The sequence below is a fragment of the Ochotona curzoniae genome, unplaced genomic scaffold (assembly GCF_017591425.1).
Source record: "Ochotona curzoniae isolate NIBS_2020 unplaced genomic scaffold, NIBS_Ocur_1.0 contig_2754, whole genome shotgun sequence".
NCBI lineage: Eukaryota > Metazoa > Chordata > Mammalia > Lagomorpha > Ochotonidae > Ochotona > Ochotona curzoniae.
In genome coordinates, this window is record NW_024465582.1 from 19,931,251 (window position 1) to 19,951,929 (window position 20,679).

The 20,679-nt window shown below is 41.6% G+C and overlaps 1 protein-coding gene across 1 annotated transcript; it reads left to right on the forward strand.

Moving 5' to 3' along the window:
• Window positions 1-1,261: 1,261 nt before the first annotated feature.
• FBXO4 (F-box protein 4) lies at window positions 1,262-13,023 on the forward strand. The gene is made up of 7 exons (XM_040977677.1): window positions 1,262-1,531; window positions 2,450-2,685; window positions 4,540-4,760; window positions 6,780-6,855; window positions 6,967-7,142; window positions 10,660-10,835; window positions 12,603-13,023. The coding sequence occupies exons 1-7, from the start codon at window positions 1,337-1,339 to the stop codon at window positions 12,690-12,692; spliced, it is 1,170 nt and encodes a 389-aa protein (XP_040833611.1). The 5' UTR covers window positions 1,262-1,336; the 3' UTR covers window positions 12,693-13,023.
• The last annotated feature ends 7,656 nt before the right edge of the window (window positions 13,024-20,679 follow it).

Below are 20,679 nucleotides of genomic sequence, written 5' to 3' on the forward strand. Positions count from 1 at the left end.
CCAACTGGTCACTTGCTCAGGTCCTAGGAACTTTCAGGTTAGAACAGTGCTTGGTATGTGGACTTGGTAACCTGAGGTCTCAGTTTAAACTGATAGCCCTGTCCTTATCTAACTCCATGATTCTATGTAAATTAACCTTTTAATGTCCTATCTTTAAGCACAGTAGAATAAGAAGAGTAACTTAAGAATTTAAAGAATGATATTATTAAAATCCAGGTAGTTATTTCTTGTCAACACAGGTGTCCGTTACAGTCATTTGGTCTTTCACAGGGCTTTCAGAAATTGTCTCAGAGACCAATTATAAGGTGATACATTATTTACAACTGGGTTTGTTGGCCCAGCACAATGGCTCAGTGACTAAATATTGATCTTGTACATGGGATTCCATATGGGTGCCAGTCTGTGTCCCAGTTGCTCCACTTCCCACCAGCTCCTTGCTTATGGTTTGGGAAAGCAGTAGAGGACAGCCCAAAGCCTCAGGACACTGCACCTGTGTGGGAGACCCGGAAGAAGCTCCTGGTTCCTGACTTTGAATAGGCTCAGTTTCAGCCATTGTGGCCACTTGGGGAGTAAACCAGCAGACAGGATATTTTTCTCTCTGTATCTCCTTCTCTCTGTAAATCTGCCTTTCCAATAAAAATAAGCTTTTTTTTTTTAAATAAAGAATTGGGTATGTTGTGGATTATGCAGAATTGGGTAAACAGACTAGATTTTTTTGGCTTTGCAGAATATTTCAATTTACTGTTATATAACATCTAACTTAAAATCTAGGATTAATCATGAAAGACCAAGACAGCCATTTCTTATGCCCTGCAATAAGAACAGTACACTTAATCCTGTGCTTTTAAAATTCTATTCTTAGGAATGTGAATAAATGAAGAAAAAAGGTTTGTGGGTGGGACATTTAACAAATTCCTTTATGTTGTAGTGATTCCTACTGCATCACCAGTCTCAATTCTTGTTAATCCCTGAGAAAACAAGTTTTTCAAGCACAACGTACAATTTGTGCCAAACAAACAAACTATGATTAAAAACAAAGCACATCCCTGAGAAAGAAGCAACTAATAAGCCCAGCATAGTGGTAGTGGATCTTGGAAAAAGCATGAGTCACCCCGGGCGACCAAGTACAGCCAAGAGGTGAAGTCAGGGAGTGTGACAGTGTGGGCAGAGGTGGGCGTGGCCGAGCCTGGGGCCAGGAATGAAAGAGGGTGAGGAACCTTATTGCAGGGGTGCCTGGTCCGGCTGCGGACACGCTACTCCCCCCGCGGCGGGAGAGGCGGGAGAGGCGAACACGCGGGCGCGGCCCTGCGGCGCGTGATGCGCCGGGCCGGTGACCATGGCAGGAAGCGAGCCCCGCAGTAAATCCAGCTCCCCGCCGCCGGCCGCCAGCGACTGGGGCCGCCTGGAAGCCGCCATCCTCAGCGGCTGGAGGAACTTCTGGCAGTCGGTTGGTAAGGAGAGGGTGGCCAGGACTGCCCCTCGCGAGGAGGCGGAAGAGGAGGAGAAGGCCAGCTCCCTGACTCGGCTGCCGGTGAGCGCGGGCCGCGACTGGCTTAGGCCGAGCTTAGGCTGGAAGAACCGCCCCCCAGGAGATTTGTGGGAACTTTAGGGGGTGGGCTCCAGGACCCGGGGCCTGGATCTGGCCCTGCCCAGTGCTTCCTGGCAGTGTCATCACCAGCAAGATGCAGTTGTACCCGACTGGCCTTGGCAGTGACCCCTGGTGCTCCCCAGCTGGGCAGGTGGCCAGCCAAATCACTTCCTGATTTTGTACCCCTAACACAGGCACCCCGCACGGGGACTAGGACACCTGAGGGAAATAAGGAGACCATTACTGCTACTCGAGGCTTGAAACACACAGGAGGGGGTCCCCCAAACCAAGAGCTAGCAGGATATCGCAGCTGTGACCATGTATTAGAAGTGAATGCAGGAAGATGAGTGGCTGCAAGGATTGGCCACGTTTATTGTTATACTTTTCAGGCAGCTCAGAAAATAGAGCAGAAACTCGTGGAAATTATTTCAAGTCTGTTTTCACTTTTGGATTATTGATTACTCACACTAAACGTCCATTCTACATGGAAATACTGCCCCATAGAGAGGTTCTTGGAGCCGGTTTAATAGATGACAACAGAAAACTCTCTGCTTGATAACGGCTTATTTTCATTTTGAAGAATAAGTTATATCCATAATAAAATAGATGACATGAGGAGAGGACCTGGTTATTTTGCTTGAAAGAATGGGCAGTGGTTTTTGGTTTGGTTTTCTTTTTATCTGTACCCCCTGATGCTAGGCAGACAGTTACATAATGACAGGTCTAACTATTAAAATCAGGCTGGAAGTTGCCCTAAGTTCCTTAGTGCAACCTTTGTTGGGTGTATAACGCCCCAAACTACAACTTCCTGAGACCCGTTTTTGATGCTCTTCCCCTCCCGGCTGCTTGCCCCTGCTCCAGCTCGACGTACAGCTGTATATACTGTCGTTCCTTTCCCCGCACGATCTGTGTCAGTTGGGAAGCACGAATCATTACTGGAATGAAACCGTGCGGGATCCCATTCTGTGGAGGTTTTTTCTCCTGCGAGATCTCCCTTCATGGTCTTCCGTGGACTGGAAGTCTCTTCCGGATCTGGAAATGCTGCAGAAGCCCATCTCTGAGGTTACTGACAGCACCTTGGTGGACTACATGGCTGTGTAAGTACCAGTTAAAAGAACCATACTAAATGTTACTCAGTTACTATGGATAAGTCTGTATTCACCAGGCTGGTAATTTGTAGCATGGATTTTATCTAAGTGAACTTTTTTTTTTTTTTTTCAAAATTAGGGGCTGACTCACATGATTTTCTTCATAGAACCCTTTGAGTTTTAACATTTTCTGTCTTCCCAAGCTGCCCAGCCAGTATTTGGATAGTTATAAGCAGTGCTGATGGCAAGACAAAAAAATATTTCCAAAAACTGTCGTTATCTTAGAATACTTGTTATTTTTGTTGAGTCGTGAGTGCTTTCCCATATCCAGAAAAGGAATGACCAGAGATTGGAGACCAGTTCTTTGGCAGAGAAGAAAGCCCTTTGGGGGCTCTGGGAAACAAGACTTTCTGATCACCCCGCAAAAAGCCTTTTATTTGTCTTCTCCCAGAGGTCCAGATAGGGTTTCAATAGCTTAGAATTCAGATTGAAAACCCCTTCATGCTGCTTCTAAGATTCATAATGTGACTACATGTGGATATGACCTGCTTTGTTAAGAACCCTAAAGAAGCCATTGTAAGCAATTCAAGGAAAATATTCATTCTTTAGGTAAGAATTGTTTTGCTGTGTTGGTTTCAGTAGCTACATACCATATCCCCACCTCCCCCAGTATTTCCCTATTCCAGTCTACATGCCATTATGTCAGGTCTTGGGAGACTGATCAAAGATGTGCATTTTTGGCAATTACAATGTCAACATGTGCCACTCTGCCCTACTTGTCAGGTAGTGCCTCTACAGGGCCTCATCAGCAACTATGGCATCATGTATAGATGCTGTGGAATTACTTTCTCTAGGGAGTAGTAATAATCATAGTAGCTATTGTTGATCATTATACCAGTTATAGCTAATGTTTAAAACCTTGGATGAACCAAAGTTAGGATTCCGAGTGGTTTATATAATGGATTAAAGTGCTCTGGTTGGGCCAAGCCTACTGTTTCAAAGCTGATTCTATTTTCCTTAAGAGATTATCATGACCCTAACAAAGCTGATTTTGTTAAGTTAGTGAATTTTCTTAACTAACTTGATTTATTTAAAAGGTTTTTGATTTTACTGGGATTCGGGTAACTTTGTTTTAATTTTTGAGAAAACATTGAATTGCTCATTTAGAGCTTGATAGCCATTGAGAAAGACAATGATTCTTATTTTGCTAGGCTTTCAGTTAAGGATCATTGGGACTGCTCTGAACAGTATGATTGGGATTATTAATAGGGGACCCCAAGACATTTGGCTGTATGGGTGCTCTCAGTACTTTGTTGTTGGTGTTGGTGGAGCTAGCCTCCAGGGGCTTTCTACCAAAGTCTCTGTGTAGTTTATCTTCAGTGGAAGCCTGCTCAGTCTTGGCACTACTACATTGTGGATTATATGCTGTGTGCGTGCCTGGGGGAAGGGAGTTTTTGTGTGTCATAGGATGGTCTATAGAGTCCCTGTCCTTCTCCCACCAGTTGCTGGTAGCACAACTCCCCCAGCTGTGACAATGCAAATACCGTTCAGACATTATCAGCCATTTCTGCCATGAGCTAAGGAGTGGCCCTCCTCAGGTTAAGAATCATTACTGCAATGCACTTTGCCCAAACAAGTGTTAGATCCCATCATTCAGCCAAGAATCCCAGGGAAGGGTAAGAAAGTACATGACCATGCCCTGGGCGTCTCTCACCCTCTTACTTCCTTGTCACCATAAGCTGCCCTGAGGACTGTGTTAGTCACCATCTCCTGACTGTAGGTACCCATTAAGTTACATACTGTTAGATGATTCTCTGGCCAAGTATTGTGCACTTGTTTTCTAACTGTGATAATTTCACACAGCTATCAAATGTGTTGTCCACATACAAGAAGAGCCTTAAAATCCAGCCGGCCTGTGTATGGCGCTGTCACCTCTTTTTTACACTCGTTGATCATACAAAATGAGCCACGGTTTGCTATGTTTGGACCAGGTTTGGAAGAACTGAATACATCTTTGGTGTTGAGCTTGATGTCTTCTGAGGAACTCTGTCCTACGGCTGGCTTGCCACACAGGCAGATTGATGGTAATTTTCATGTTCATTTATAATACATCATCATTCAAGCACAACTTGACACCAATGGGGTAAACAGAAAGAAATGCACTTTAGCATCCTGACAACGTATTCTTTACTTTTACCATAGTCTTACATTCTAGGAGACACAAATTTGATGGGCCATTAGGAAAAGATTGGGTCAAATGTATTCTCAGCAGTGAGAACTCCATATCGAAGAGCACAAAGCTCTGGCTATGCAGGACACATCTGAAGAAGCCCCTTGTGTCTAGAAAATAGTGGAGCCAGGTGGCGGGCACTTACGTATCATGTCAAAGCATTTGAGAGCTGTTGAAGGACTCTAATCAAGAGGATTGAGGTGATTATGAGTACACCATAGAAAGCTAACTCTGCCTTCTGAATGAGTTAGAAGGGGCTAATGGCATGTTGATACCTGAGGAAACTACTTCACTCTGTGATTAAAAATATGAAGAGGGTCTGAACTGACCTCAGAAGATGAATGTTAAGGATCTAAAGTTGACAGTGCATGTTGTATGAGCAGTGGTACGGAGGGCTGCAGGTTTCCACTTGAGTTTACAGTTAGATGACACAACTGTGTGTGAGGATTCAAAATCATTGAAGGAATGGCTCAGAGATGGTTGGGGTCAGGGAGGGATCTCTAAAGAGAATAACAGCTTTTCTTTGGAGTATTGTTGACTTGGATAACTTCAGAGAAGATCCGAAGGGAGATGCCTACCCTGTGTGCTCCACTTGAAGGGAAGCTCATGAGGACAGGGATCTTCTCAGTTTGTTTTTAGGAGTTTGAGTGGTTTCAGGCCCTTAGGATGTCCCTGTGCATCTGGTACCTGAACAAATAATGTTGTAACTTTATACGTCCAGATTTCAAGAATACAGTCGGGGCTAGACACTGAGATTTGGGAATCCTGTGGAGCACACATGGATTTAGAACATGTTGAGAATGAGGAGAAAGATTTGTGAAATGTGTGATGAAAGCTTTAGTGAATGTTTTCGGGGAGGGGACTATTCAAAAAAGAATGAAAAGCAACAAGCCTAAGGAAGGAGAAATGATGATATAGTTGAGTGGTGTGTTTCTCAAATGGATGAAGCTCAAATAGGATTGATGAATAAGGGTTTAGACATGACATAGGGAGTAAAAACAGCAACTTGACTCCTTTAACGTAAGGTGTGAGAAAATAAGCAATCGAGAATACAATGCAATAGAAGAGTCCCTGGTGCAGGCCAGCTCGGGGAAGGCTGCGAGTTGGAAGTTACATCTGAGGAAGAGGTCGGAAATCTGGGGAATTTTCTGATTATGAAATGCAATTACTTGTTTTACATAGAAACCAAGTGATTGAATAAAGTCAGCCATCTCACTGTGCCTCAAACCTTGTGAGAAAATGGGTTTTGGCTCCGAAGTATACAGCAGTATAGTGCCCTTGCAGACCAAGTCAGATATGTTGAAAGGATAATTTCTAGGAAATATATTGATGAAAATAAATATCAGGAGCAGTTTTTTTGTATGTTTGTTTTTTATCTTGTGGGACATGCATCACATCTAACGATGTGAGGACTATAGTCAGTGTGGCCTCCAGGCCTGCAGTGCCAGCCCAGAGGATTCAGCATTTTGTATGAGTGTATTACCTAGAATGGAAGCATAGCTTATTTATGCAAGTAGATTGGTTATAACACAGGCATGAAGGGTATGAAAGCTAGCCTGGTCTCCAACAAGGTAAGGCCAGATGACATTAAGGTTTTGCTTCTTTACTGAGGAGCCATGACTTTGTAGAGAAGAGACATATTTAGAAAAACATTGTTTATTAAAATCTCTGGCTACTGTCAGAAGAAGGACTAGTGCAGGATGGGTTAATACAAGAGATTATAAAAGTCAAAGCAAGAGATGGTGATAATTTGGAGCAAAGGTTGAGGATAGAGGTGGAGAGAGGGAGCCCTTTGTACCCTCACTGAGTACATTTTTAGTCTTTTTTGCCTTTCCTAATGATGTGTTTTGATAATTGCAATTTTCTCCTTTAGGTATTGGATCAGGAGTCAATTTTCAGTTGAACAACCAACATAAATTCAACATCCTGATATTATATTCAACTACCAGGTAAGGCCTACCTGGGTGGCCTAATTGAAATGTCAGAACTAGAACATTTAGTTATAGGGGGATGGAGCCTGTGTAGCATCATTTGACTTTCTACCTTCACTTTTTTTTTAGGAAGGAGAGAGACAGAGCAAGAGAAGAGCATACCAGTGCAGTTAATAAGATGTTCAGTGTCCAGAACGAAGGAGATGACCAACAAGGGAGCCGCTACAGTGTGATTCCACAAATCCAGAAGGTGTGTGAGGTTGTGGATGGATTCATCTACGTTGCGAATGCTGAAGCTCATAAAAGTAAGCTGGCTAGTATTTCCTTTGAAAAACATCACTAGGTTGTTCTTTGTGAGACAAATGAAAAAATGGCTTCCTAAATAGAGTGGCATGTTATCCATGTGCTTCTCTGTGTCTTTTCATAATGCCTTCTCATGCCTTGGTGTGCATCAGGACCAACTGAGGCATAAAGCTGCTAATCTCAACCTGTAGGGGTTATGATTCATAGATCAGCGTTGTGTCCTGGCTGGTTCTTTTTCATAAGCACCCAGGGAATTCTGCTGCATGTCAAAGTTTGATGCTCCAGTGTAAATATTGTCTTTCTATTGAGGTTTCTGCAAAAAATGATGTTTTGTCTGATTGTTGTCTTATTTAAAATTTATGCAGATCATTACAAAAAAGTTTGTTTTCACCTAGATGGTAGACACATGTAACAGTGAGCTGTTAGTTAAGTGCAACTATTTCAGCAAGTAGTTTAGTCGAGAATGCTCTCACAGTGAAATCACAGTGACACTGGATTAGAAAGTTTTTCAAAATCCTTTGTGAATAAGGTAGGATAAAATAGATGAAGTTTATATATAATTATTACACACATTTAAATGTGTATATATAAAATATACATAGATAAATATGTGTGTACATGTAAATGATATAGTTCTTTAATGCACTGGTTTGAATGTTATTGAATTTATTTTTCTTATGATCTGCTAGGCACAAAAGCAATTATATTTTGAAGTTCTATGGAAATGATCAGAAAGACATATAAAAGCAAAAATTAGAAGCGATATAAAAATGAATTCATTTGTTCAACCAATGGTTGAGTTCCCACTAAGGTCTCCATACTATGTGGGTATAATCAGGAATTAGAATGTATGCGGTCCCTATTTTTTTCTCCAGTCTGCCCTCCACATACTCCTGTTTAAAACTACAAGTTTCAAAGAAAAGCTTTCCTAACACACACCCCCCCCAGACTCTGGCCTCCATTGGGTGGTCATGTTGAAGGTTTGTGATGGAGCAAGGAACGCTGAGTGTTCACCATGGTGATGGAGGCATGCCAGTACTGATGGTGACTACTGCACAGGCTGGTAAATCCTACTGCTTTCCATATCCTTTCCTGTAGGAAGCCAACTACAACTGTCTGCCACTAGAGATAGGGACAGGAATTCCTCTGGCTTCCAGTTTGCAGGCAAAGGATGGCTGCCACTGGAGAGAGATCAGAAACCAAAGCTCTCTCTAGCCTTGGGGGAAGAAAGGGATGGGAATCCCACCTGGGGTGATGATCCTGCTATAAAACAGGCGTTGCTGACCTGGGGAAGGAAATGACATCTGTGTTGGAGACTTTTCTGCAGTACAGGGCCAAGTTCAACAGTGAGGCTGAAACCCTGGGAAAAGCCCCTACATTGAGCTCACTTAGGAAGCTGGAGAAAAAGGAAACACGTGCACAGAGGTCCAGAGTCGTACTTGCTGATAGAGTCGCTGCAGGCTGGAAAGCCCTGGAAGGAAATCCCTGCAGCAGAGAACCGGGAGGGGTATCTTAGAACCAGCAGGAACATGTTTTCATAAACCAAGGCCAAGTCAACCATTTCAGAGAAGCCCAACCCAAGTGGCTTAGATTCTTCTTTCACACCTACAGAACAGCACAGACAGGGTAGGTTGTTAAGACCGGACCGTTACTCCTCAAGTTCTGGAGGCCTCAAAGTGTAACAAGTAGCATCTGGTGAGACCTTCTTAACTGCATCCTCCCAAGGCAGAAGGTGAAGGGCAAGAGGAATAAGTGCACTCACAGTGCAGGAAGGCAAGGAAGAGGCCTGTCTTCTGCAGGTCCCATTTTTCATAGCAGCTTTCATCTTTTCATGAAGGCTCTCACCGACGGACCCACCTTCTAACACTGTGGCCTTGGCAATGAAATATCCAAAACATGAATGGAACACATATGGTTGGTAGATTCAGCCCTCAGCACTGAGGAAATTCTTCCTCAGTGGATCTGAGCTGCAAGGCATCCTAAAGGAGAGCCTCTCCAGGCAGAAGAAAATGGGACTCAATGAAATTTGCATCTGCAAAATGAAATGAAGAACCCTGGGATGGAAACATATAGCTCACAAAGAAGATTTTGTTCCTAACTTTACTTTTTTATAATTTTGTAAAAGCAAGGTAACAATGAATTATAGCTGTATAACATTTTAAAGCCTACAGAAATACAACTAAATGAAACTGTAGTGGAAATAAAATGATTAAAAATAGAAACTATCATAGCCAGTTGTGAAGATGCAATGCAGTGTACATCTCTACTTTCAAACACAAGATCAACTCCCAAAGAAACTGTTGACTATATCTTGACAATAGGACGCTGGACCCTCTGCCATTGTCCATACCTACAATGTAAGGTTACACTTAAATAGCAGAATGATGGACATGTGACTGTGTATAAAGGACTCTACTACTACAGTAATATTGGGGAAATCAGTGAGAATAGGGGATTTGGGGAAGGAGAGGAAAAACCCCAGAGCCTATAAAACCACATAGTAAAATAATAATAATAATAATTACCATCATCATAACATTAATAATAACATTAAGGTAAGCAAAAGAGAAATAGTCTAGAATAACAAAAAATCAATGGGACTTGTTGCCAAAATGCAGGAGATGCCTGTTAGGTTTATCTGTACTCTGGTGATAATTATACTAGTTGTTCATTTCAATTGGCATGTAATAAATTAGCTCAACTATAGAAGTTTAAAGCATCCCTTGCTTATTAGCTCATAGTTCCTTCTGTCAGAAATCTGGGCATGGTAGAAAATGGCTTCTCTTAATTACGATCTCATGACTAAAATTAGGGTGGTGTCATATGGATTATATCCCCTCCTGTTGGTTCTGTTGAGCAACTGCCTCCAAGATCATCCAAGTTACTGGCTGAATTCAGGTTCCTGTCATTGCCCTGAAGTCCTTGTTTCCTTGCTGGCTATCAGCCAAGAAATTCTTTCCCATGGTTCCATTTTTAAATCCTGTATGGAGACTCTCCCTTCCTTAGAATCTTCCTCATCAACAGGAATTGCTTTACAGGGCCTGCCTGATTAGAACATCTTCTCTGAGCATAACTCCCTACTTCTTAAAGTCAATTGTGTGTCTAAGTTTAAGCATGGGGGTGTATTCCATCATATATACAGGTTCCTCCAACACCCAAAGGCAAAAGGATTGTGCAAGGATAAGGTATGCGGGGGTCATTTAAAAATGTTGCCTGCCCCAAAACATAAAGGATCTAGACATTCTGTAAAGGACAAACTTGATCATTTTAGGAAAAACGGTAGACCTAATAACATGGTTAGATGGAAAGAAAGGGTAGTGACAGGATTTGGGAGAGTGCGCATGCCCAAGCACTTTTACTTCTGTAAGAATACAGACATGTGAGTGAACCAGCAGTAGAAGCCGTTTGTTATGTTTGGATCCTGTTAAAATTTGTTCCCCCTTTTTGTTTGTTTAAAAAAATTTTTTTTCAAACTGTTTTAAGTGATGCAAATTAATGATTTAAACTTACATTCCACAGGACACGAGTGGCAAGATGAGTATTCTCGTATTACGGCAATGACAGATCCAGCTTTTGGGCCTTCAGGCAGACCCATGCTGGTTTTAGCTTGTATTTCTCAAGCAAGTATCAAAAGGATGCCTTGTTTTTATTTGGCCCATGAGCTGCGTCTGAATCTCCGAAAGCACCCGTGGATGGTAAGCTCCTGCCTTCCCTGGAGATACAAACCTCATTTTATTCTCCATTCTGTCTTCTGATTTTATCCGTTCCGGCGCATCATACTCTTGGATGAAATGGCATTCTGTAAGTCAGGGCTTTTCATTGTTGCTGTGGTGGTGGTGGTGGTTGTCTTGGCTTTGGCTTTGGTTTTGAGAGAAACACTGAGCCAGCATAGAGAGCGCCCTCTTGCGGGTTTACTCCGTAAATGCATGCGTGCAGTGCCTGAGCTGGGCCCGGGGCTAAAGCTGTGAGGCCACCTGGGAGCTCAGTCTAGATTTCCCTCCAGGGTGAAGAAAGCTCGGTTAACCTGAGTTAGCACTGCTGCCGCCCGAGGTGTCCACCAGCAGGGAGCTGGGGTCGGTAATTGAACCTGATCATGCCAGCATAGGGCACGCGCATCCTAACTCTAGGCTAAATGCCAAGACCTGAACTCACTTTCAGTAGCTTAATCCATGAGAGCCATTTGATTGGTGTTGCTAACCCACAACTGCTCAAGTGTTCCTTACTAGCCTTTGCGTTGTCCTGACAGTCCCGCAATAGTAATGGTAAATTGTTTGGCTTAGATGCAGCTACACTGTTTTTCATTATTGATGCATCAGAAGTATAGGTTCCATCTTGTGGCTCATTACTTTCCAAAATGTATTTAAATTATAGAATCCTTTCTTCAAATGAAACACCCCTTTTCCAATAGGATTCCCATTACTATTTTTTAAACATACTTGTATGTTCTTTTACTTTATTTTCTTCCTTTAACTCCTCATGTCAGGATACATTGATATATCAGAAAGTTAAGCCTGAAACAGGGCAACGAAGGACTATCATAGGGACAAATAATAGAAGGGAGGTCTGGGGAAGGGGAGGGCTGATCCCCTGCGCACGTAAATCGGTACTGTGGGGAAAAAAAAATCTTTATTAAACAAATGACACATCCTTGACATGAAAACCTCTGGGTGACAAAAAAAATAAAAATTAAATCTGGAAATGCTTTTGCTGAATGAAAACGGACTTTCTAATCGTTGCCTCTCCCGTGGAGCTCTGCAGAATCTTTGGGAGGCTCATGTCCTGTGGAATGTAAGGGGTTGTTTTTGTCCCCTCAAAAAAATCTGGGACAAAATCTTTGAAGGCTCCTGGTAGAGGTGCAGCCCGCTGACAGGTCAGAATCTGAGCTTTGCTACCAGGAGCAATCACGGTCTTCAAGACACAGTTTTGCATCATCATGATGTTTGCCAGCTGACCCTATGGATTCAGAAAAAGTATTTCCATTTTCAAAGTCAATCCGATGGAGGCCTCTTCTAATACGAAGAGTATTTTACCTGTTTTGTTGGAAAATGGAATTAAAAGTTATTTTGGTTGCCCCCCCCCCCCGCCGCCCACGTTTTGAAACCCATGCATACAGAGGCTCTCCGAAAAGTTCATGGAAAATGCATATCATGAAAATAAATAAAAGCAAAACACAAAGACATACTGCCTGTGGATTTCAAAAGTTTCAGGCACCAATATTAATTTAATTCCATTTCTCCACCTCCTTTGGTCATGCAAATGCACTTCCTCTCATTTCTAAAGTTGAGTTCCGAATTACTCTGATGTGATGCCCTAGACAGGATCACATTTTTATCCAGGAGTGATGTTCCCCCAGTGTTTCTGGATCCTTGAACTCCTGCTGCCTCAGTGTGGGGACCAGTGTGCCCCTGCCCGGGAGGCGCTGGCCCCAGGCTGTCCCTGACAACCGCTCTCCTCCCTCACAGGTGCAGGACGCCGATGCTGAGACTCTCGCTGGCTTTCTGAACGGCATCGAGTGGCTTCTTGAAGAAGTGGACTCCAGGCGTGCAAAGTGACCCTCCTTTCAGACCCTGGGAGCTGAGCCCGTCCAACCTGTGTCGCTGAGGCCGTGACACGCTGGGTGCCCGGTTAGCCCACTCTGTCCCACCCTTTTGCAGGTGGCTTCTGCTTTGGACAGTTGTAGCTGCTGTATTTTTGATATTATTTTTACTTTGTACCATGAATCAATTATAAGAAGAGTTCCAGCCCTACTGTTTCGCCTCCTAATGAACCTATAAATATGGATTTTTGATAACTTTTGTATTTCTTGTCTTTTTACAACATTAAATTGTGTGTGGGGGGAAGTTTGTACTTGTCTCATTGTTTGCTGGTTCCATTGTTTTTGGTACAAAAGTTGCCCTGGTGGGAAACAGAAAAATTTGCTAAGCATTCCCTAGGCTATCACAAAAGAGGTTTTAAATTTTTAAAATAAATGTGTTGCTTAAGGAATGAAAAATTAATTAGAACTGCAGTTAATTTCATTATTACACAACCTCTTTATTTCTGAAATAAAAGCAAGATTCAAATACTACCTCACTGATAGACAAGCTTTCTCATAGCCCATAAAACACTAATGCCAGATTCCATTCCATGCTCACACAGAAAATGTTCCAGAGACTTCTATGTATTATGTAAATTCCTACCAGAAATTGCTTGTACTTTGTAGAGAAAACACCCTAGTATCTCACTGAATCAGAGGAATTTTCAGATCCCAGTAATAAGAGCCTAAATGTCTACACAGTTTACATATTTAGATATATTTTGATTTCCTCCTTTCCAATTGTAACGTCTTTTATTTCTTTCCTAGTTGCTTTTGCTAGAATGTACAAGACTATGTTGAATGATAGCAATGAACATGGGCACCCTTGTCTTACCAGATCTGTGGGGGAAATGGCTTCAGCTTTTCGCCGTTCAGTATGATACTAATTGTGGGTTTGTCACATATAACCTTTATAATTTTAAGGTATGTTCCTTTATACCTGATTTATTGAGAGTTTTTATCATGAAAGGATGTTGAATCTTATCAAATACTTTTCCCACATCTATTCAAATCTTATGGCTTGTTCTTCATTCCACTGATGTGCTTTATTACATTCATTAATTTGCAAACATTAAACCGTTCTTGAATAACTGGGAGAAATTCATTTTATCACAATGTATTTTTTTGACATCATGTTGGATCTGACTTGCTAATATTTTGTTGAGAGTTTTCACATTTCCTTATCAAGGACACTGGCCTCTAGTTTGCTTTCTGTGTTGTGTCTTTGCTTTATTTCTGAGTCAGAGTAATGCTGGTCTCATAAAACAAGTTTGGCAGTTTCATCCTTTTCAGTATTTTGGAAGAGTTTGACAAAATACTGGAATTGTTTACTCATTGTTTTGTAGGATTATGATGTAAAACCACAGTACTGGATTTTTCATTGATTAGTTTCTACTTATATTTCATTATTTGTTATGAATTTGCTTGGATTTTCTATGTAACTTCTTGATGTAATCATTGTAGGTTATATATGTGCAGAAAATTCTGGGTTTTGTTTTCAACACTTCGAGTTTGGTTGCATATAGTTATTCATCATAGTTTTTGTGCATTTCTGTACTGCAAGTTTTAGTGCCTTTTTCTTCATGCCTAATTTTAGTTATTTGAATTTTTTTTCTCTGTTGGTCTGCTGCATTGTTTCATTAATTTCAGTGTTTATCCATTTCTGCTCTGATCTCTTGCTGCTTGCTAATTCTGGGGTTGGTTCTTGCTTTTCTAAGTCCTTGAGATATGTCATTAAATGTTTTTTTTTTTAATTTTTTTGCCTGAAATTTTTAATTTTTTAAATGTGTGCATTTATTGCTACAATCTTCCCTCTTTAGGCTGGATTTGCTATTTCTCACTAATTTTGATATATTGTGTTTTCACTTTCATCTGTTTCAATATTTTTAAATTTATTTTTAATTGCTTTAATTCAGGAGCATATTTTAATTCTCATATGTAACTTTCCTAGTAATATTTATGCTGTTGATATCTGATTTTAATTCTTTGTAGTCTGGAAAGATTAATGATATGATTTCAATTTTAAAAAATAAAATGTGGGCCCAGGCGGCATGGCCTAGCGGCTAAAGTCCTCGCCTTGAACACGCCGGGATCCCATATGGGCGCCGGTTCTAATCCCGGCAGCTCCACTTCTCATCCAGCTCCCTGCTTGTGACCTGGGAAAGCAGTTGAGGATGGCCCAGTGCTTTGGGACTCTGCACCCGTGTGGGATACCCGGAAGAAGTTCCTGGATCCTGGCTTTGGAGCAGCACAGTATCGGCCGCTGCGCTCACTTGGGGAATGGATCATCGGACAGAAGATGTTCCTCTCTGTCTCTCCTCCTCTCTGTATATCTGACTTTCAAATAAATAAATAAATCTTTAAAAAGTAAATAAATAAAATGTTCAGGGTGCTGCAGTGTAGCAGGCTAAGCCTCTGCTTACTGTGCCAGCATCCCATGTGGGCACCTGTTCATGTCCCAGCTGCTCCACTTCCAATCCAGTTCACTGCTTGGGAAAGCAGTGGGGGATGACTCAAGTCTTTGGTCCTCTGTCCCCTTTGGGAGACCAGGAGGCAGCTGGTGTGAATGTGGTCTTCCATTTTCTGTTGAGATCCAAAGTCTTAATCATCCTCTGTCAGTGATAGCATGTAGAAAGGGAGGAATGGTTTCAGCTCTACTGCGCCCCCTTCTGATCCTTTGAAGAAGCACAGGTTCTTTAACCAAGATGGACATTCTTGGAAGCAGAGGAGGAAAGACTTGGTGCCTTCTGAGGATAATTCAGTTTTCTTTGTTTCTGCAGAACCTTTCATTTCACTCCTAACATTTCATTCTTCCAAAATCTAATGGAACTCTTGCCCTTAAAGGCCAATCCTCCGAGTCTGGCATGATGTCCTAATGGCTAAATCCTTGCTTTGCAACTGTTGCAATCCCATACAGGTACTGGTTCACGTCTAGGCAGCTCCACTTCCCATCCAGCTCCCTGCTTGTGGCCTGGGAAAACAGTCGAGGACGGCCCAAAGCCTTGGGACCCTGCACCCGCGTGGGAGACCTGGAGGAAGCTCCTGGCTCCTGGCTTCAGATGGGCTCAGCTCTGGCCTTGTGGCCACTTGTGGAGTGGGCCAGCGAATGGAAAATCTTTCTCTCTGTAAATTTATATTTCTGCTGAAAAGAAATATTTTTAAAAAAAAACCAATCCTTCCCTCCAGCGCTTCCTGATGGTCAGTGAACAGACACAACTTGGAACGCCAGTGGGCCAAGAATTGATAAGAATCTTCTTGCCAACTTTGGTAAAAATGAACAACACGAAGGTTACAGCTTATTTTCTTTATATTACTACTCTTCCCTTTTTTTTTTTTTGGTTGAAAAGCTTTAGGCACAGAGAGAAATATAAACTTAACCCTGGAGAACAATGTATACTTTTTTAAAAAGTCCACTAATTTGTTAGTTTTGAACCATGGACATATTTAATGTCAAAAAGATAGGAATATCCTGATTGATTCCATTACAAATGGAGATCATTAAACTTCCACAAGTAATATTAAGACCATGGCACATCCGAGAGTTGATCAGAGTAAGAGAATCAAGGCATATAATGTAATGAACATTTCAGGCCTACGGTGCCTGTAAGCTGCTTGGATCCTGACGGGTGTTAACCCGTTCATTTATTTCCACTTGCTTCTCATGTGTCCACGTTTGATTCAATTAGCCGTGTGCACTCCAGTTCTCTTCATCCGCTCCGTGGCTGCTTCAGTTCTGTCCTCCGGAGGAGAGCTCCTACCTGCCGATCACCCACCCCCTCCCATGCCCAGTGTTTCCCCACCATCTTAATGACTGACATCACATATATGAGGGGAGATTACAGTCTAATTGCTGGATAGAGCTACTTCATGTTTGCTTGCTTTAAATGCCTTAGAAGAGAAGTAGGAATTACAACTGGCAGGAATAGATATTGCAGTATCTTGCTATGCATCGCCCTTCATGTGACAAAGCTGAGCAAAAGATACAAACTTCTGATACAGAGTAGCAGTCCTGGTCTAAAGCTCTTGGAGTCTCAACACCCACAGCCCTTTAGCATGCTGAAGCCAGTTACAAAATACAGCCGAGATGGAAATGAATGATGGATTCTAGTTTCAGCATTCTAATGAGTTCTTTAATATGGAAATCAACGACCATTCAGCTCCTTCATTCCCACCCCCAAATGCCTCAGAGGAGTTTTCTTACTTTGCTCATATGGTCTTTCATGTTTTTTTTTTAGCTTGCCTTTTCATTTTATTTATTTATTTATTTATTTATTTATTTATTTATTTATTTTTATTTTGACAATCTTTACATAGTTAATTTGGGTAAAAAGGGTCAAGGGCTACCAGAAAGTGGGTATGACTATTATTTCCATATTGTTTCCTTCATGTATCTGAGGTAGAGGGGGATATTGAGGGAGAAGCCCCACCCGGTTTCCCACCCAGCCCAAGTCCCGCATGTGGGGCATGCTCTGAGATATTCGCTCAAGTGGTTTCAAATTTATTTTGGCTTAATAGACTCAAACATAATCGAGATTGGTTTTTAAGATTTTTAAAAATGTTTGGTGGAAACTTTAAATCATACACAGTTATTCTTCCTTTTCAAAATAACTGATAAATGTTAAGGTGTGTTGAAGAGTGAGACATCCACGAGATCTTGGGATTAATATTGCCTTTTTAATATAATTGAAGCAACAGAGAGCATTCTGACTTGAGTGTCATGCAGTTCCCTTTTCATCTCATTGGCGTGCCAGATGTGAGATAAACCACCAGATCAGATGATTTGCTATCAGAGTTGCATGGGCACTCCTCAGCATGGCATGCCACCCCACCTGTGCCACCCCACCCGTGCGTAGCCCTGGATGGCATCATCATAGCGCAGCTTGCATCTGGCCAACCCTTCCATTTCTAAAGGATTTCATCTGTTTGAGCATCAGCCTGTCCTTAAACCTGAAACTCACAGAACCACACATGAACGGCTCCTTCTGCATTTTTCTCAAGGTGATTCTGAGGAAGGCTGGGTGTTCTTTTTATGACGGCACGATCATCGATTATGAAATATGTACAGGTGAAGCGAAATGGGGATGCCCAGAAAACAGACTTCAGGGTGCAGATGAGAATTCAATTGCCAAATGAAATGTCCAGCTGAAAGGTTAAACAATAGGTTCTAACAATACAAAATACAGGTGTAATAGGTATACATGAGAGATAATTGGTAGAAAGTGTGTGTATCTGTGTATTTGTGTTTCTTCACTTATAGAAGAATTCCAGAGAAAGTGTGTAAGGGGGCACCATCTAGACAAAACAGGGTGTTGAACTTTGTTGAAGGAAGACGGATGTACTTGACTCACGGGAACTAAGATGGGAAATTTTGCAAAAACAAAGTACCACAGTTGAGTGGTATTTTGGAACGCAAATATGATAGACGTCCAGCAGGTGGCAGTACTCTATTGCAAATCAGAACTCCTCGGGCAAATGCTTTCACTGCCTTGGGGGACTTCACCTGGTAAAGATACTGAGACAATTTGTTTCAAACTGAATGTTTTGAAAATATATAAGAAGGGATGATACATCTTCTTTCAATAATGAATCTTATGACTTAGAGTCTATGTATTTTTAAATGAAATGTAAAATAGTAACAGTAGCAGTAGTAATAATTTGTGTTGTAAATTTCCTACCTTCTGTGTAAGGCAGTTTCAATTGTTGAAAACTACTTACATCTCATTGACTCTGTTGTGTTTTAAGTGACAACTCTTATGCATAAAGGCATATTCACAATGGTTTTGTGGTTTACTATTATTTTATAAATACCCACTACATCTCCACGAAGACTTTTAGTTCTAATAGATTACTTTTTAGGCTTATTGCTCACATGGAAAATTTTCCCATCAAACAAATGAGTTATTTTTTCAAGCATTTTCTAAGTACACAAATTTCTTTGCAAATGTTTTTATCACTGGCTTACTTTAATTATTCTTTCTACATGTATAGTTGGATCACATGTGTGCTGCCAGGTGACAATGCTCAATGAGCAGGGTTAGTAACCTTTAGCAACGTCCTGCCATCTATCTCTCCTGTTAATAGCCAAATTTACCTTTTGACTCCCATATTATTCTTGTTGTGAAACCTAAATTTACAGAGATTTCATAAAAATGTATCTGTACTGACGAAGCAAAGACTGAGCCTCAGCCATTCTGGCTCTGCAGTCTTTACAACTCCCCGACAGCGAACGGCAATCTCCTAGGAGGGTAAGGCCAGCCAAGGTCAAAATGTCTGTGAAAGCTACCCCAGGTCCCCCACGTCTCCATTGCCCTGAACGCTCCCACTCCCCCCAAATTTTCAAAACCCTAAAATTAGGAAGGGCTCAGCCTACTGAACGTCAGGGCCACTACCACGTGCCAGCAGCTGGCCTCCCTCTGCAAATCACTTCTCTTTTACAGTAAATTCAGTTTGGTTGTGAATTCCTTCTGTCTCGCAGTTGCCTCTCTGACCTGCACCCTTTTCCCAACATGTACTGTTTCATAAATATATCTCTAAAGCAAACACTGGTGTAACTTAAATCATAACACTTGTAACTTCAACTGCACCCCCATCCCCCAAAACACACACGCACGCGCATGGTTCGCGTGCCTTCCCCTCCACGGCAATCCCGCCTCTCCACCCTGGAAATCTTGATCTGTTTTGTACTCCTCTAACAGAGGATCAGAGAGGATAGATAACTTGTAACGAACATAGATGTGTTTACTCACAATTCTGGCAGCCGGAAATCCAAGAAGGAAGGGCCAGCCTCTGGCGAGAGCCATCTTTCTGCACCATCCCTGATGACAGCAAGGGGGAGGGTACACACCAGCGTCAGATGAGGTTGACTTGCCCTTTTGTACTCAACACATTCACAATGAAGAACTCCAGTCCCTGCTGAGGGCCCTGATCTCTCTCCCACCCTCACCGCCTATTCCTTTCTCAGTAGGTCCTAATTCCCACCACGATTGGTCCTGGGCATTACGTTTCCAAGACAGAATGTTTAAGCAACACATTCAAACCATGGTCCCAGTATCCTGGCACGGTGATCACCCCATCTTGTTCTTTCTGCATACTTTTACAACTAATGTATAAAACCCTAAACATGATCAAAAGCCTTGTGTAAATGGTTAATGAGGAACTGATTATGGGTTAATGGCAGAAAGGAAATGTCGTAGGTTACTTTCTAATTAAAAAGGGAAACCTTAGCTATACAAAGGAGGGAACACAGTAGCTTAGTAAATAGAGCAACTGCAGCATCCCTAAGTGGAGGTTAGCCACTCATTCTGTGCTTTTTGATTTATGCTCTGTGAAATGCATGCTGTTGTTATGAATTATTCTTGGCAGACTATCTAAAGCAAATTCATGAAGTACAAAATATAATGTGTCATTTGAAGAAAAGACAGGATGTAACAAATTAAATGATCAACCAGATAACAACAAATCAAATGTTGATGAAATGCTTGATTTGATCAACAAACCAACCAGATAAATCCAGGAATATGCCTTGGGAGGTAACTGGTTAGGCTTTAGTCAAAAGTCGGTATTTTACTAAACATACTGTGGTCAATTACAAGAAACTTAAAAGACATGATAAATAAATACGAAATTGGATCCTGCATTTCATATTTGGATAAATCAGCTGTATGTGATTTTTTAGGGTCAATTGGGGAACACTGGATAAAATCTTATTCATGGAGGAGCTAAAATCAATTAAAAGATAATGTAGAGATTATTTAATGGAAAAAGAATAAATTGAAGTAAAGGATATACAGTACGATTTAATACTGTTTGTATAAAACTGCAAAGACATGTTTATGCACCTGATTCTGTATATACAAGCATATATACATGTGCGCATGTCCATAAAGGCCTGAAAAGGTAGACACCTAAGTGAGTAGCAGCAGTCCCTGCTGAAGGATGAATTACTTTCTAATTTCCCGCAATGC